Here is a 19811-nt window from a genome sequence, read left to right on the forward strand (position 1 = left end):
CCAAAGGAAATCCCCTCTGAAGTGCACGAACCAGAAAATGGGGGACAACCTCACGCCGCCGACCTCATGGGGCTGCTTCACGGCCACCAAGGACAGCTAGAGCAGCTGGAATAAGAACTAGAACGACAGCGAGAAGCAGAGAGAAACCTCAGGAGAGAGGTTGAGCGACGAAAAGAGCTTGAAGAAAAGCTCTTGAGATTATAATCCAATCTCTGAGGTAAGAGCTCTTGCAGTGATCGAGAATATTCCTCTTTGAGGGGAGAAGATCCATTCAGTGAAGATATCATGAGGGCGAACGTTCCAAGGAACTTTAAAAGCCCTGACATGGATCTGTATGATGGGACCACCGACCCAAAGCATCACCTAAGCAACTTTAAAAGTCGAATATACTTAGCCACGCCTCTGATGCTACTCGCTGCAAAGCCTTTCCGACAACTCTGACAAAGGCGGTAATGAAGTGGTTCAATTACCTCCCCAAGGTCGGTCACCAGTTTCAACGACCTATCGCATAAGTTTCTTATGCGATTTTCAATCCAAAAGGACAAAGTCAAGCATGCGCCTAGTCTCCTGGGGGTAAAACAGGAGGTCAGAGAACCCCTGAGAGACTACATGGAAAGTTTCAATAAGGCGTGCCTAGAAATTCAAGACCTACCTAAAGAAGCAATGATCATGGGCCTAGTAAATGGGCTCAATGAAGGCCCTTTCTCCCAGTCCATCTCCAAAAGGCATCCGACTTCTTTAAGTGATGTACAAGAAAGAACTAAAAGTACATCAACATGGAGAAAAACGCCAGGCTACGAGAACCAAGCTGGCGACCTGGGCACTCTCACTCATCAAAGAAGAAAGAGAGAGAGCCCAAGAAAAAAGAAGAAGCCGGGCCTGAAAGGCCCAGGAGATACCACTCTTATACTCATCTGCGAGTTTTCCTAGTTGACATATATAGGAAAATTTGTCATACTGAAAAGCTACCTCCTCCTCGACCCATCAAGAACAAAAAAGGGTAAAGTCGTAGCGAATACTGCAAATATCACAAGTTATATGGACACTCAACAAATGATTGTTACGACTTAAAAAATGTGATAGAAAAGCTGGTCAGAAAAGGTCGGCTTGATAGATATCTCATGGAAAGGTCAGACAATCATGGAAAAAGAAAGTGAGATGAAGAAGATAGGAGAGATCCACCATGAACCCCAGAGCGACACATACATATGATCTCAGGAGGGTTTGCTGGAGGAGGTCTCACAAAGTCATCTCGTAAGAGACACCTGAAAGAAGTCTACCAGGTCGGGGGCGAACTGCCCGACCTTCCAACAATCTGTTTCACCAAAGAAGATGGGCAGGAAATTGCCCCTGGACATGACGATCCGGTAGTGATCACCACGATTCTCGCCAATGCTCATCTGCACAGAACCCGGGTGGATCAGGGAAGCTCGGTTGACATCCAGTTCAAACCAGCATTTGACAAGTTGGGATTGGACAAAAAGGAGTTAAGGGCATACCCTGATACCCTTTATGGTTTGGGGGACACACCCATAAAACTACTAGGATTCAGGTCCAGTTTGGGTAAACAAGTTAATTAAGCTCCTTTTGAAAAAAATAGCTTAAACAATAAATAACAATATTAAAAATAGCTTATAAATAAGTTATTTTGTGTTTGAATTTTAGTTCTAAAAATACTTATTTTATAAAAATGTGGTAAAAAGTAGTAGTATTATAAAAGAAGTCATTTTTTTAACTACTCTATAAGCTCCTAAATACCTTCTTAGAAAGCCGCAATTTGGTTTTGAAAATTGCACCAGACATTAATACTACTACTTTTCATAAGTCAAAAGTTCAAAAAAGTTACTTTTGAAGCTTCCCAAACGGGCCCTCATACCCCTACATACAACTTTTGGAAAGGGGATGAAATCCAAAACTCTAGGCATCGACTTCATAGTCGTTGATGTGGGCTCGGCCTATAACGCCTTAATAGGTAGAATGACCCTAAATCGGCTTGGAGCAGTGGTATCCACCCCCCCCCCACCTTTGCATGAAATTCCTAACACCAGAAGGAATTACAACCATTAGGGGAGATCAGAAGCTGGCAAGAAAATACTACAATGAAAGCCTAAACCTGAGAGGTAAAGGAAAGGAGGTTAATACCATTGAACTCGGAGGAATCCGAGCTAAAAAAGCGCTGCGACCACAGCCTAGAGGGAAGACTAAAGAAGTGCAGATCGGGCAAGAGGATGAAAAAAACACCAACATAGGAACCAATTTGAAAGAAGGCTTGAAGCAGAAGCTGACAAAGCTCCTACAAGAGAATTCTGACCTCTTTGCCTGTGAAGCCTTCGACATGCCCAGAATAGATCCCGAGCTCATGACGCACAAATTAGCAGTCTACCCAAGATCTAGACTTGTTCAGCAAAAAGGCAGAAACTCGGCCATGAACGAGCTCAAGTGGTCGAAGAGTAAATACATGCCCTCCTAGAAGTCGGCTTCATCAGAGAGGTCAAATATCTGGATTGGCTGGCAAATATGGTGCTAGTCTAGAAACAGAATAGGAAGTGGAGGATGTGCGTCGACTACACCAATTTGGACAAGGCGTGTCTAAAAGACACATATCTTCTTCCAAATATTGATACCCTAGTAGATTCAAGCTCGAAATATCAATACTTGTCGTTCATGGATGCGTACTTAGGATATAATCAAATTCTGATGTACAAGCCGGATCAAGAAAAAACATATTTCATCACGCTTAGAGCAAATTATTGCTATGTGGTTATGCCCTTTGGGTTAAAGAATGCAGGAGCCACATACCAAAGGCTAATGAACAAGGTATTTGCACCTCACCTTGGGAGTTTAATGGAAGTATATGTGGATGACATGTTAATAAAAACCAAGGATGAGGCAGAGATTTTTACCGACCTCTCGCAAGTCTTCAGCACCATAAGGACACACGGGATGAGACTGAATCCCGCAAAGTGCACCTTTGCAGTGGAAGCTGGAAAATTTTTAGGATTTATGCTAACACAAAGAGGGATTGAAGCCAACTCCGATAAGTGTAGAGCAATCCTAGAAATGAAAAGCCTGATTTTCTTAAGGGAGGTCCAACAATTTAATGGCCGACTTGCAGCTCTCTCCAGGTTCTTGGCAGGATTAGCATTGAGATCCCTACCACTTTTTTCTCTACTAAAAAAAGGATTCCAGTTCGAATGGACTCCAGAATGCGAAGAAACTTTCCAGGAGTTTAAAAGGTTTTTAAGTCAACCTCCCATTCTGACCCGACCTAAAGTCGGGAAAGAACTCATCCTATATTTGTCCGTAGCCGACAAAGCTGTAGCATCAACGCTAGTACGGGAAGATGAGGTCGGGTAGCATCCAGTGTATTTCACCAACAAAGTTCTACAAGGCCCTAAGTTAAGATACCAAAAACTCGAGAAGTTTGCATATGCCTTAATAGTGGCGTCCCGAAGGCTACGACCTTATTTTCGAGCTCACACAATAAAAGTGCGAACGAACCAGCCCATGAAGCAAATTCTTCAAAAAATAGACATTGCGAGCAGAATGGTTCAACGGGCTATAAAACTATCCGAGTTCGACTTAAGGTATGAAACTCGGACGTGGATTAAAGCCAGTGCCTGACCGACTTCATTGCAGAATATGCGGAAGATCAAGAGGAGGCCTCCACAACCTGGGAATTGTATGTGGATGGTTCTTCCAACAAAATCAAAAGCGGTGCAAGCATAATACTCGTCAACCAAGGGAGAACTCAAATAGAAGTCTCCCTAATATTTGAATTTTCGGCCTCCAACAATTAGGCAGAATATGAAGCCTTGATTGCCGGGTTGAAACTAGCAGAAGAATTCGGTGCAACCAAAGTAGTGATCTTCAGCGACTCTCAAGTAGTGACCTCTCGAATCAATGGGGAGTATTAGGCTAAAGACCCAAATATGAAAAAGGTGTTTAGACAAAACTTTGGAGCACCTTAGGCGGTTCTGGGAGACCGAGGTCAAACATATAACTCGGGATCTCAACAGCAGAGCAGACGCCCTCTCCAAGTTAGCAAGTACCAAACCAGGGGAGAATAATAGAAGTCTGATCCAAGAAACTCTCCAAGAACCCTCTGTCACAAAAATAGAGGCTAGACAAGATATCCTGAAGATATCCGGATTGGACCTCGGATGGATGAACCCACTAATTGAATAGATAAAATTCGACATCCTACCCAAAGAGAAAAAAGAGACTAAGAAAATCGAGAGGGAGGCACAGAACTACACCTTGGTGAAAAATATCATCTATAAAAGAGGAATATCCACACCATTGATGAAGTGTGTCCCAACCTCAAAGACAACAGAAGTCTTAGAGGAAGTTCACAATGGTATCGGCGGGAATCATCTCAAAGCAAGGTCTTTGGCTAGAAAAGTCATCCGAGCCGGGTTCTATTAGCCGACCTTGCAGAAGGATGCCACCAAGTTCGCAAAGAAGTGTCAACCAAACCAAATACATGCTAACTTCCATGTCGCTCCCCCCGAGGAACTCATCATCATAACTTCTCCATGGCCTTTTGCAAAATGGGGATTGGACCTACTCGCACCCTTCTCCCAAGCACCTGAACAAGTGAAGTACCTAATAGTGGGAGTGGACTACTTTACGAAGTGGATCAAAGCAGAGCCATTGGCCACTATCACAGCTCAGAGAAGTCGGAAGTTTCTCTACAAGAATATCATTACAAGGTATGAATTCCCCATTCCATCACCACTGATAACGGTACCCAGTTCACCGACTCTACATTCAGAAACTTGCTAGCCAGCATGAAGATCAAGCATCAGTTCACCTCGATCGAGCACCCACAAGCAAATCAACAAGCTGAGGCAGCCAACAAAGTTATACTGGCTGGATTAAAGAAAAGGTTACAAGATACAAAGGGAGCCTAGGCTGAAGAACTCCCTCAAGTATTATGGACATATCAGACTACACCTCAGTCTGCCATAAGAGAAACACACTTCCGACTTGCTTATGGCATAGAAGCCATGATACTAGTTGAAATCAATGAGCAAAGTCCAAGGGTGAGGTTCTACGATGAGGTTGACAACATACAGGCCCACAAAGAAGAACTTGAACTACTCTCTGAAGTCCAAGAGCAAGCCCAGATAAGAGAAGCAGCACTGAAGAAAAGGATGACAAACAAATACAACAAGAAAATCATTCAAAGAAGCTTCACCTCAGACAACTTGGTCCTGATAAGGAATGATATCGATGTTAATAAGTCAGCTAAAGGAAAACTCCCTGCTAATTGGAAAGGGCCATACAAGATAAGTGAAGTCCTCGGAAAAGGGTATTATAAGGTATCCGACTTGAGTGGAGCCGAGCTCCCAAGATCGTGGCATGCTTGCAACATGAGGATGTATTATAGCTAGAGGCGAACTCCACTCCATAGTGTACTCTTTTTCCTGACTTCATGGCTTTTTTCCAAAAAGGGTTTTCCTGAAGGGAGTTTTACCGAGGCATCAAAGTGGGGAATAAGGTTAATAGTCCTAAAATTCCTTAGTAGCTAAGTTAAACTTTTATAAAAGTTAGCTCCATTAATCAATAAAGATTTTAGTCTATCTCTTTACAATTCCATTGTTATATACAAAACGCACCGATTTAAGCTAAAAAAAAGTGTGAAAATCCCATGACCGACCTAGGTGGTCGGCAGGATAAAACGACGAGGTACAAGTCGGTGTAAAGATGTTACAAAAGGCGATCATAATAACTCGGGAACAAGCAACTCACTACTCGGAAAACCCGAGATGAATCGAAATGCATCGCAAAAATAACCTAAGTTACAAAAACAATTCAATAAGCAAAAATTGAATATGTAAGGAATACAAGAGAAATAAGAAAAGCCCTCAAGGATAAAGATCGCTCAAATCTTCAAAAAGAGATTTTCAGCGAAATTGTCTAACTTAGACAAAACAGTCAACACAACAAAAAGATTTGTTCACAAAATCAAAGGGTTTTTTTTATGAAAACCTTATAAAGCATCAAGACGACTGCAAGCATACATGAACGAAATGTTTTTGTAAAAGGCCCTTATCCAAAAAAGGGCAACCAAAGCAAACAACCTTTTTCGTTAATGAACATAAAAAAGGTAAAAAAAATTCAGGAACTACCACCACGCGAACACATAAAATAAATTGTTTAAAAAGGGCCCACAAGCCGGGCCCTAATAGCTACAATCATTAAGAAGATTGGAGTCACCAAGAGGAAGGGAGCTCGGATCTGTTACGGGAGTCGGAGGGGTCAGAGTGGTCTCTTCAACAGCAAAAGTCAGAGCTTCTGAAGAACTCGACAGGAATCCCTCCTGTTGCTCCTCACGAGGAGGAGACTCAACAATCCTTTGCCCATAAGTCTTCAGCTCGGAGTCGGTCTCGTGGCAAGGAGGAGAAACAATCGCTCCATCAACGACCACCTTATTAGGGTGGAGAGGTGAAAGGTCCAAATCAACAGTAATAACTCCGACCTATTCCTTAAACACCATCTAAGCCTCCTCTGAGCTCTCAACAATTAAGTCCTTCAGCTCCTGATAGGCTTCCCGATTCGATTTCAGCTGCCTTTGAAGATCAATGTTTTCAGAAAAAACCCTGACTTAATTTTGCTCTGCCTTCTCCTTCAGGCCCTCCGCCATGGCACACTGACCCATTAGCCTCTTCTCCCTCTCCTGAAGTCGGGACAGCTCATCCTACAGCCAGGCATTCTCCCCTTGAAGCTGCTTCTCTTCTTCTTGATACAAGATAATCCTCCCTTGAAGATCCTCTACAGTTTTTTTAGAAGAGCCCAAAGAACTCAAGGGAGTTTTGTCCAAGATATCAAGAAGAGTAGTGCAAACACCAGTAGTCCGAACTCCCCCTCGAACCAAAATTTGAGGATACTTTCAAAGGGAAGCATCATCCATAACGATCTGGCTATGAGGAAAGATGTGCTTTCGAACGAACTTCGGACCATCGAACTTGGCCTCCCTAGAAGGAGAAGAGCCAGTCTCCGAGGTCTTGCATTTTTTTTTCTCGGATTCGGAAGGAGGTCGGACTGGGGGGATAGGAGGAAGGAGAGGAGAAACAGAGGCAGAGGCTACCAAGATTGGTCGAGAGGAAGTCCTCGAGTCATGGGGAGGAGGAGGAGGAGCGCCAGTAGTTCCGACTTTAGCTGCATCAGCCCGGGCACGAGTTTTTCTCTTGGCCTCTTGGACCTTTTGGTAGGTAGCACTGGATCCACTCTTCACCATTTCTAAAAGAAGGAAATAAAAATCAGCTTACAAATCGAAAAGGAAAATGCTACAAGTTGGAATTCAACAAAAATAATCACAAAGAAACCAAGACTTCCTAGCTCGGATTGGATAAAACTCGGAGGACCAATGAGAAATTTCTTAGTGTCAAGATTGGGAGCTCTCCCCGAAGTCTCTCGAAAAACCCCACAATGGTCTCCTCAACCTCGTCCAAATCATCCAGGCTATACTTCTCAACAGGAGAGGCCTCTGACCAGTATAAAGAAAATCGAGGATAGTTGTTCTCATCTAGAAAAAAGGGATGGTAGCCCTCTACAGCATGGACCTTGAAGAAAAAGTTTTTAAAGTTGTGGAAGGATTCATCAAAGATTGAAAAAACCTTCCGTCTTTGAATAGCTCGGAAGGACACCCACTGTTGCTTATTATTCAGAGCACTAAATGGCTTTGTCAAGTGGAAAAGATAAAAAAATATCTTTAAAGAAGTTGAGAAGTCCAGCTCTTGGCTGACGATTTGTTAGATTTTCATGAAACCCCAAGAGTTGGGGTGGAGTTGGGTAGGAGCAACTTAGCAATGGCCCAAGACCTCCATTTCAAAGTCAGAGAAAGGAAAGGAAACCCCCAAACGGGTAAAAAGGCAATCATACATAAAGAAAAAAAGAGGGTCATAATCAGCAGCTCTCCCACAGCAAATCCGGTCCTCAGGATCCGGAACCACCAATTCATACTTAGGCTCATCATCCTTCAAACTACAAATCCTATGATGGGTGTGGAGCTCGGTAATAAAATCCACATCCACTAAAGGTTTTTCATCAAGCACAGAATCATATACCCATCTTGAAAGGGTCTCAGAGATACGGGAAGACATTTTTTCCGACAAAAAAGAAGTAGGTATAAAGGTGATAAGACCTACAAAGAAATCTAGACGACAACGACGACATCTAGTAAACTTGCGAAAATGCTAACACCTCATAATGCAAGCAAAGGAGTAGTAAAAACATAAAAATCTCCTCAAACACACAAAAGCATTCTGAACAGAGACAAAGCACTACACAAATAACTGAACAAGGTAAAAGAAAGACCAACCTTTCTCTAAAGAATCAAGGAGAAATAGTCGCAGTAGTGGAAAGCAACAAAGCACCCCGAGATAGAAGACTAAAAGAATTCTTTGGACAAGTGAAAGCACAGGCAAGAAATTTCGAAGAGAGGACGAAAGAAAACAAAGAAAGAAAGAGGGAAAGTATTTATAACACGCCAGGGGCACAACGGTAAAATGACGCATTCATTAAAGAAACGCGCCATTACCAATATAACTGCCTCCATGTGTAAATGCGAAAGCCTAAACAGACGCGACGCTTGATTAGACATGACGGTTGAGAAATTCAAAATCACATCGGTTTTTTAACTCAAATCACGTTGGTTCCCGACTTGGACAAATCCGAGTTCAATTAATACTCGAATCCGACTCATAGCGAAGAGATCGGACTTGAGTAGGGGCACTGTTCATATCCTGGCCCAACACTGTGGTCCAAACCCAAGTAAGCCAAAAAGGCCCAATCCAAAGGTTGGCCTTACCACCTAACCGATCTCCTATGAAAGAGGTCGGGTTCGATGTGAGCCCCTCCCCAAAGAGGTCGGGGTTCGAGATGAGCTGGCAGATAGCACTTATTCAAATAAGTAACTGCCCCCTAAAATCTCTCATCCACTTCCAAAAGCAATATCTCAACAACCCTAAGATAAAGAGACGGTTATCCACCTTTAGAAGTGGAACTACTCCAACGGTGATTATTGGATCGCCACTATAAATACACTGATACACTCAGGTAAAACTAAGTTCCAATATACTTTAAACCTACTTACCCCCTTACTGATTTAGGCATCGGAGTGTCTTTACAGGTACCACCCCCCTATTCTTCAAAACATTCAACTCGAACGGTGATTCTCGATCGTACACAAGTCGAATCGGAGACCACCTTCCATTGACACTTGGGCCAATTCTACAAGTCTAATCCACCTATTTCAGGTTAACCACGTAACAATTATATTTAGTGAAATCTCATATGTCTATCTTTTAAGGGTCGTTTTGCTAAGAATTCAATATTTCTTTAACTAACTAACAATCAACTACATGTAATAGATGAATCAAGATTTAAAAATTTAAAAACTATACTAACTATTTGTTAATTGAAAAAAAGTTGATTTCTATTTTTTTCTTTTTAAAAAATACGGTTTAATTTGATATGATTTGAATGTGTAAGAATATTCTCAATTGGCCTAGTTAAGTGAAAATGACTAGATCCACTTGGTTTGATTATTTTCATTTCTTCCACCATGGTTTTCCACTCCCTTTTTCGTCGGAAAGTCAATCAAGACTCGCTTTATATATGAAGTAGTCATGAACGTTATACATAATCAGAATAATTAGCTAGGCTTGAAAACTTTGACTCCATTGGAAGGAACTGAAGAAACGTAGTTCTCGTTATAGATATGAAAGTTCTCCCGTATTTTTTTAAAAAAAATAAGGAGCTCAACACAACTAAAAGAGCAAACAAAACAATAATCATAAAGATCAATACTATTCCACTCTTAGAAGCTCTTATTATAGGACTTATTAATAATTTTCACTACGCCTAATTCTTTATTTTGAAAAATGCTTTCATTTTGATTTTTCTAGCCAAGCGAATTCCAATATTTGAAAGCTTAGTTGGCACTATTCAATATATTCTTTCAAGAAATCGTACACGCGTTTCTCCAGAATACGCGTTTTCTTATCTTTTGTCACATAGAGCCATAACGTACGTACTCCTTGTTGTTTTATGCATAAACTTGAACAATGGATTGATGGAATCCACATTATTTTGTTTATTATATCCTGGCCATGAGAACACTCGGAAGATATATCCCTAAGCGGCTAAGCCATTGCCATTGATGAACGTACAAAACAAACTTAAAATAGTAATATATTTCTTATTTCTTTTCTCTTAATTTAACCAATAGGCTTTTCTCAAGATATTCATTCTACTATGTGACAAGAATATACCTATATTCTCGATTAGGAAACTTTAGTTTAATCTATTTTTCCTTATTTTTAATTTATGTATAAAAGAATAAAAGATAAAATTCAAATTACGATCATCAACAACCCTGATTATGTATTACATGCATTGACTACGTTGTTTTGATTCTCAGTTCAAATATAAGAAATGACCTTGTTGGTTGTTAGGATAACGGCACTGTTGAGTCTAGCAAATTAAAGGAAATAATTAACTAACGTTAGTAAAATATAGAAAGAAAGCTAGAGAATGAGCAGAATTTATTATTTTTTGTTAATAATTAATTATTAATATTTAAAATTATAATTAAAAATATATTATTAAATTATTAAATTAAAAAAATTAAATTAATACTTAAAAATAATACTAATAAATAATAAGTTTAGATCAATTCTTGAGTATTTTATATATAATTCATTGACTTGTAGAAAATAAAGCTGTTGACAGCCTGCTCGGAATAAACTTCACAAGTAATCAAACAATTAGCGGTTGAACAAATCTCCCTACTTGATGAGGAAACGGTCAGCAGTCAGCACACTACAATAACCTTAATTGTTGAGGCAGGACCTTACATTACAAATCCAATATATTCAGTGAATATTAACTAATTTTTATTATGTCTCTAAATTTATTAAATTACAACCAATGTCTTGCGGAGAAAAAAAAAATAAAGAAGGTGCGTGGTAGCTAGTAATGGCGGTGAAAAGATAAAAGTTATTAATTAATGGCTAAATAATCAACTCGTCTATTAATAACTAAAGTGGATATCTCATTCGATCTCTAACAATTATTTCGAAAGGACTATAAGCCTTTTAAGAGAAAAAAATATCCAACTCGACTCTTTAATTTTTTTTTGAGACTGATTAACTCTTGTACAAAAAAAATATCATTAATTTTTTTGACACAAAAACTAATTAATCCCACAAAAATAAAAATAAAACTCAAAAACTAGATTGAATTTTTTTGTTAAAAACCTCGTTATGTTTTAAGATAATTCTCAGGCTCATTTAGAATTTTTTTTTCTAATAACTAACTGATTGTGTATTAAAAATATAAACTTTTTTTTACATAAATAATTTTAAGAATGACCTATAAATATGGTAAAAAAAGAGTTAAATTCCTCCTAAAGGTATTAGGCTAAAAGGATGGAACCCAAAAGAACACCTTGAAGAGTTGAATTTCTCTTAAGTGGAAACTATATTGGTGGGAATGGATTGGTTGGATTTGGAGTGTAAATGTGTCATCTAGTTAAAAAAAAATCAAACTAGATGTCCCTTCACTAATGTCACATGTCAGGAGCTTTAGTTTAATGTGCGGGAATCAACTTCCTACCTTTTCAGTTGACAAGACTTGAGGTGACACGAATATCTAAAGATATTTTGGAAAAAGCAATAAACCAAATATCAGATTAAAAATCATTGGAGAATAGATTTCCTCTTCATCATGGTTTTACACTATAAAAAGGACCTCAACCCATCTCTGTAAAGCACTCTCATTTTTCACTTTCACCTTGATGGTCATCTTCTTTTTCACAGACCTTCAACCAGACTTTTCACTTTCACTTTCACCTTCTTCTGGACCTTTCTTACTTCTGAAGCTGAGAAGATAAAAAATCCATCTTTTCCTCTCCCCAAATTTCCTCTCATTTTGTTCTTCATTGCATTCATTGCTTCACGAGTAAAAAACTGGCATTCACGTGTTCTCCCAAAATATTTGACAACCATTAACCAATCCCTATCCACTTTAAACAAAGCTCATTCATCCTCTTGTGACATTAGTGGAGATCTCAACACTTGTTCTCCACCTCTATTTCTCATCATTAGTTCTTGTATTGCTTATCTGCCATTAATAGAAGTGTTTTTTCTCACAAGTTTACTTACCCCGAATCTCTCATCTTAACCATTATTTTTCACTTAATCTATTTTTTACGGAACCCACCCGAATCATCTGGCAACTCCACTGGGGAGGAACACTTCGACGTGATGGCTAGAGATCAAACGTGGTATAGAACCCCCTCACCACCTCCATTCGCGAATTCGGATAATATGGAGGAAGACGAGAACACCCCAGTTACTTGTAGGGAGTTGGCGCGTATTCTAAAAGGCAAAGGATCATGAAGCTGAGTTGCAAGAGTTGGAAGGAAAAAGAGAAGTTGTGGGAAGTAAGATGGAAGAATATCACAAGAAGACCAGCATTACCTTATGACAAGCACATTCGGTCCAGGGTGTTCCTAGAGAGAGATCTGGTACTAAAATCAGTAGACGCAGTAATGAGAAAGATGTCTTTGCCAAAATAGGCTCCAAAATGGAAGGGTCCTTACATTGTTTCTGAAATACACCCCAACAGACACTGCATCCTGGTGGACCCGGATCATGGAACAACCACCGGCTCCATCAATTTCAAGTACATTAAGAAGTACTATGCTTAATTTCAACTTTAGTAGTTAGAATTTTAATTCCAAAAGACTTCTTTATCAAGAGCCAATGTTTATGTTATATTATTCTGCAAGCATCTTGCAATGCATGAAAAAACTGCATTAGCAATCATACACTCAAAAGATGTGAATGATGCATCTTAAGAAATTTGCAGTACAAAATAGTTCCAAAAAGGTGAAGTGTCCCACCCTCTAAACTCCTAAAAAGAGTAGAGCATAAATAGGGCAAGAAAGTTATGGATACCTTCCTTTTTTGGCCTAAAAAAGAGGGGCCGAAAAAAGATAGCAGTAGATAATCCTGCTTTTCTTAAAATCACACCCTCCTCATGCACGCAAATAATAATAATAATAATAATAATAATAATAATAATTAAATCATTTTTATATCTATTTATGGTTATAAATGAATATTGCTCATAATTTTAATTCAATTTTTTTTATTTGTAATTTCATTGGAAACATATACAAATAAGGATATAACATCCAAAGTTGTAAGGTGAAAGATCTTTATCAAAGAATCCCTATAACTAATTTCAAAATTAGCAACCTAATATACATGGGGGCTGAGAGGGGTTAAGACAAAAACAAGGAAAGAAGAAAAAGGGTCTTACCAAGTAAGAAGACAGAGTAAAAAGAATCGAGCAAAATTGAATGTAGGAGTGTCCTTTGCCCTAAAAAAAACTCCCAATCATTGAAAAAGACAGAAGATTGTATGATGGTGGTGATAGCAGTGACGATACGGCGCTGTGTAAAAAATGTCCTTACAGAAATGATGAAGAACACCCTCTCCCCTATCCTTCCAGGTGTTTTCTCTCCTTATGTGTCTCTCCAAATGCAGGTACTCAAATTTAAAACGCGTACAATTAAAAAGGTAAGAGTTTCTCCCCTTTTTATTTCCGTAAATATATATATATATATTAAATTATTATATTAAATCAAATCATCCTTTTTCTTTATTTAAAATATATATATATATAATAATAATATTATGTATATATACATACATTATTTTTAAAAATAAATACATACGTACATACAAATAAATTATGAATATATTTATTTATTAATCTTATATATTTATTAATATTTAAAATATTTATACAAAAACATTCTTATATTCATTTTTTATTAGCAAAAATATTTATATTTGAATATCATAATATTTACAAATACATATCTCATTATGACAAAAAAAATAAATAAAAGAGGAGAGATTTGATTCTTTAGAATTATGTTCTATATGTTAAAAAAAAATTATCATAGCTATGATCAGTACAAAAAAGTTCAATGCAGCTTGAGGGAATACTTTGTATCCTCAAAGACTGCATGGAACTTATGATTGTGTACTAAAAATATAAATATTTTTTGTACATAAATAATTTAAAAAATGACCTATAAACATGGTAAAAAAAAGAGTTAATTCTTCCTAAAAGTATTGGGCTAAAAGGATAGAACCCAAAAGAACACTTTGATGAGTTGAATTTCTCTTCGGTGGGAACTATATTGGTGAAAGTAGATTGGTTGGCTTTGGAGTGTAAATGTGTCATCTAGTTAAAAAAAAACCAAACTAAATGTCCCTTCACTAATGTCACATGTCAGGAGTTTTAGTTTAATGTGCGTGAATCAATTTCCTACCTTTTCAGTTGACAATACTTGAGGTGACACGAATACCCAAAAATATTTTGGAAAAAGCACTAAATCAAATCAAATATCAGATTAAAAACCATTGGATAATAGATTTCTTCTTCATCATAGTTTTACACTATAAAAAGGATCTCAAGCCACCTCTATAAAGCACTCTCATTTTTCACTTTCATCTTGATGATCATCTTCTTCTTTACAGATTTTCAACCAGACTTTTTACTTTCACTTTCACCTTCTTCTAGACCTTTCTTACTTTTGAAGCTGAGAAGTTAAAAAACATATCTTTTTCTCTCCCCAAATTTCCTCTTATTTTGTTTTTCATTGTATTCATCGCCTTCACGAGTAAAAAACTGGTATTGAGGTGTTTTCCCACAATGCTTGACAACTATTAACCAACTCTTGTCCACTTTAAACAAAACTCATTCATCTTCTTGGGACATTAGTGGAGGTCTCAACACTTATTTTCTATCTCTATTTCTCATCATTAGATTTTATATTGCTTATCTGCCATTAATCAAAATATTTTTTTTCACAAATTTACTTATCCCAAATTTCTCATCTTAACCATTATTTTTCACTTAATTTATTTTTTATGAAACCTACCCGAATCACTGACAAACAACATTGAGTCAGAGAAAAAAAAAACAACGCTAAGTGGCCGTAAATGTAATTTGCTGTGCTAGTCGATAATTATTGGACTTTTCAACATGAGTTATAAAGCTAATTGACATGCAATTATAGTATCTTCTTCTAGCTTTTTACTAAGGCAGTAAATATAATGTGCAAGTTGACTTAATTAATTATCGTAAATAAAGAATTTTTATGGATCAAAATTTTTTAAAGTTTGTGACTTTAGAAACCTTAACGCATACGATACGCACTGGTATATTCGATGTGGGGTCAGCAATACACGAATCTTGTCCCGGTCACAAATGTGTATGCGTAATTTCTTTGTAATGCTAATTATGTTTTTTTAGTAATGTAATATACCGTACCATTTTGATACTATATAATAAGCAAGACGTAACAAGGCCATAGTATGCTTGCACATTTCTCACCCTAAACATGGGAAAGATAAATTACTTTGCCTACATTATTATTCAATCTTGGTATCTCATGGTCATAATTACAGTTGCTGAGTTTGAAAGTGTTGACTCTTCTGTTCAACCACTCCTAGGAGGAAAGAAATTGATCATTGGGATACCCTTGAAAACTGGTTTCACTGAATTCGTGGAAGCCAAGCTGGATCCTACAACACTCCAATTGGTCCACGTCAGTGGCTACTCCATTGATATCTTTTCTGCCACGGTTGACTATATCAAACGCTACTCCCATTTCAATGTCTCTTACGAGTTTCGGCCATTCATCAAAAATGGAACAGGACAAAGTGCTGGCTCTTATGACAAACTTGTTCAACAGGTTTCTAAACACCAGGTTAGTAATAATTACTAGCTATAAAATAAAGAGAAAATTCATATGCAATTCTCTTTATATGAAGTTATTAGTCAGCTTCATATGAAGATAAACTGCATGTGAGTTTCCATTATAAAATAATCTTACACAATCTTAGTGTTGTTTATTAATGTAAATGAATTAAAGTATGATGCGGTGGTGGGAGACGTATCAATTGTAGCTGAGAGAACAAGGTATGTGGATTTCACGTTACCATATGCAGAGTCAGGTGTGAGGATGCTGGTGCGAGTTGGATATGGCGGCCGCGGTATAAACATGTGGATATTTCTGCGGCCATTTAGTTGGGATCTATGGTTGTCCATCATTCTAGTCTGTGCTTTTATAGGAGCTGCAATACGATTCATGGAACGTCGTAACATTCATAATAATAATAATAGTCATGAAGAAGAATCTGCACAAGGCTCTCCACCTCCCCAACAACTCAAAGGGATATCAATATTATGGCTTCCAATTGATCAACTCTTCCTTCCTCAGAGTAAATTATATTTTAGATGCATCAAAATTAAATTCTTCTTTTAAAATTCATTATACAGAATTAAAAATTAAACTCATTTCACATATTGGAGCAGGAGAATCAGTAGGCAAGAATTGCTCCAAGTTTGTATTGGTGGTATGGTTGATATTGGGATTTGTGTTGATGCAAAGCTACACGGCAAACTTGTCATCTATGTTGACCGTGGACCAATTGCAGCAAAACTATCCAAGTGTTGATGATTTGAGAACAAATGGTGACAACATAGGGTACCCAACGGATTCCTATCTATCTGAGGTGCTGGTTGACAAATTCAAGTTTGATAAATCAAGGCTAAAGAATCTGACAAAAATGGAAGATTATCAGAAAGCTTTAGACAAAGGAACTCCAAAAGGCGGCGTTGATGTTATATTTGAGGAGATACCATACATCAAGATGTTCCTCAAAAAATATGGTTCCAAGTATAACATGGTTGGGCCTCACTATCGTACTGATGGGCTTGGCTTTGTATGTAAATTAATCTCCATTTTTTCTCTCTTCTCTTTCGATCAACAACTTTATACGCACGTGTATTTATTTCGTTTCTGAGTTGTGACACATTTTGCATGTGTGTTTTCTTTTTCAGGCGTTTCCAATTAACTCCAACTTAACATCTTACTTTTCAAGAGCTATATTGAACGTTACCCAGAATGATAGTTTTATGCAACCGATTGAGATGAAGTATTTTGGAAGCAGTAACTATGATTTCGAAGATGATTCTTATGATCAATTATCAACGTCAACATCATCAGATGGTACTCCTAGCCTTAACTCTCAGAGTTTTGCGGGCTTGTTCATCATCACAGGAATTGCCACATTTTTAGCTTTGGTGGTTTCTGAAAGCAACATCTGGAGAAAACCCGTAACACTAGCCAAAGTCTACAGTCAAAAGTTTCTTCTAATGTCTCCTAGTTGGGCAAAATCTAAGCAATCTATGGATGTTTCTACAAAGCAAGGGAATAAAATATGTTCTATCAGTGAACCAAATAGCATTCCTGAAAGTCCATCAAGGTTTCCAAAGTCTAATCTTGCTCTAGACACAGTTGTATAGATGGTATATTAAGTATTAACTTAATCATAGGCGAAGTTCTTTTTATGTCACTTCTTATTTGACAACCAGCTCTGTGAATGGTGAAAAAACAGAAAAGTATTAGATTATTAAGGAGTTTATCATGTGTATTATATATTTCAAGTGGTTATATCATATATCATCGTGTAAATCTTGAATTTAAGTTACGGGACAATAGAAACACCTTTGTTTATTTTTAACTTAATTATGATAAATATGTTTACGATATACTATAAGTTTAATTTACACAGTGATTCAGTCAAATCCATGTATTTAAATATTTGTGTAAAATTCTTTTATATACTTGCATAGTACACAAAAATTAAATTCATTTACTATTTAGTATTTACTATTGAGATAACAATTGAAAACCAACTTTTTCAAGTAATACTAATTACTATTTTTTTATTGGTAAGAAAAGTTCCTTGACAAAACAGTTAATATATATATATATATAATGATAAAACAAAATGAAAGCGTCACAAGATTATCCATCATATTTAGTTCTATTAATCTCATCTAAATTAGAGATGTCAATGGGGCGGGGCGGGGGATGCCTCCCTACTCCCCGTCCCTGTCCCCAGAATTGATCCCCATCCCCGCTCTGATCTCCGCCATGGAGGATAATCGTCCCCATCTCCATTTTTCGCGTTCTCCGTATTCCTCGCGGGGCCCCATTCCCCATCTCCCTATATTGAACATTTATATAAAAATTATAGTAAAAAATTAAAAAAAACAAAAAACAAACTATAAACATTATTACAAACATATCTTATCCAAGATTATAAGTCCAGAAATACAACATAGCAAATCATAGTCCATAAGGGGTAAGCACTGAGTAAGAAGAGTGGCCGGTAGCGACTAACAAGGGGGTATGCTGCTATGGCTGTGATTGTGGACACAACTATGGGAGATTGGGAGTTTTGAACTTTTTTAGAAAGTTGAAGCTTGGAAACGATGCTAAGTGGAATAGTAGGAGAAAATTAAAGGCATTCAATAAGGTAGGGTTAGGGTTTTCAATAAGCGAAATTACGAAAAAGTCCCTATATTAAAAATAAATTAAGGATATTTAAATAAACTCAAGAATTTAGAGAATTATCGGGGATGGGGCGGAGATCCCCGCTCGAGTCCCCGCGCCTGTCTCGAAGGGATTTTAGTCCCCATCCCCATCCCAAGGAGAAAATTCCTCGCTTTTGGATCCCCATTCGGGGACAGTCCCCGCATTTCAGAAAATTTTGACACTCCTAATCTAAATGCCCAATTATAATTACTACACATAGATTAAGAATATTTATATTTTTAATAAATTTAAATGAATGTACAAAATCATAATTAATTATTCAGCTTTTATAACCTTGCACCAGTTGATTCCAATTTCCAATGGTACAAGCGATTTCTTCATATTAGAGGAGTGGGCACAATGACAGCGAACATTTTATCATATTATTTTCACAAAACACACCATAAATAATAATGCATGTACTCTTTTTCCATATTATAAAGGACAATTTACGTTTTTAAATTGTTTGAACTCCAATTTTACGTAAATATATTGTTTCAGAAACGGATACGTAAATACATTGCTTCACTATTTTATATAAATCGCTACTGCCAGTAGCGGTTTATAATTGCACAGAAACCGCTAGTACCAGCCGCAAATTATGTGTATTTTTGGTTGGTCATAAACCGCTGCTGTCAACAGCGGTTTATGTAGGATGGTGTGCGTGCGTAAACCGCTGGTGCCTATAGTGGTTTACGTTTAGTATGTGTCAATGGGCTCCCTATATAAACTATGGAGGGGCCAAATGTAGAGAGATATTTATTCACAAATGGATGGGGAGGATAGTATTAAAAAAATACAATACTCAAAGTATTAAATTATATAAATCAAGACTATTTTTTTATTCTCATCTCTTTTACAATTTATAAATAATAAAATAGTTTATTTTTAGCCAAAATTTCACTAAATCATATATTTTTCTCTTTAACAATCAATTCATTCTCTTTTATTTATATCAACCATACAAGAGATACTAGGAGAGTTTGAAACATGGGTTGTGTTCTTCGCTACTGATTTACATTTGAGGTTCTAGCTAAACGAATTTTTTTTATTTGTGCAACTTTATTATTTTATGCCAAAAAATAAAAATTATTTGTATTTTATAGTTGATTGATTGGATAAATAATAGTGATAACATCATAATTTTGATGAATAAAATAAAAAATATAAATATGCATGTAATAATTTTTTATTTGTATTTATTATTAAAATGAAACTAAATAGCAAATCAAAGAGGGAGTATTCACAGAGTACTAAAATATATAAACTAAGACTAATTTTTTTTTATCTTCATCCCTTCTAAAATTCATGAATGATAAAATAA

The 19811-nt window shown here is 37.1% G+C and overlaps 1 protein-coding gene across 1 annotated transcript; it reads left to right on the forward strand.

Annotated features, from left to right (window-relative positions):
- Positions 1 to 15419: 15419 nt before the first annotated feature.
- On the forward strand, positions 15420 to 17608 carry LOC112698818 (glutamate receptor 2.8-like). The gene is made up of 4 exons (XM_025751664.3): positions 15420 to 15808; positions 15974 to 16322; positions 16417 to 16826; positions 16945 to 17608. Exons 1-4 carry the CDS (start codon positions 15440 to 15442, stop codon positions 17407 to 17409), a joined length of 1593 nt encoding a protein of 530 aa, XP_025607449.1. The 5' UTR covers positions 15420 to 15439; the 3' UTR covers positions 17410 to 17608.
- Positions 17609 to 19811: the final 2203 nt, after the last annotated feature.

This window comes from Arachis hypogaea, chromosome 1, assembly GCF_003086295.3.
Source record: "Arachis hypogaea cultivar Tifrunner chromosome 1, arahy.Tifrunner.gnm2.J5K5, whole genome shotgun sequence".
Lineage (NCBI taxonomy): Eukaryota > Viridiplantae > Streptophyta > Magnoliopsida > Fabales > Fabaceae > Arachis > Arachis hypogaea.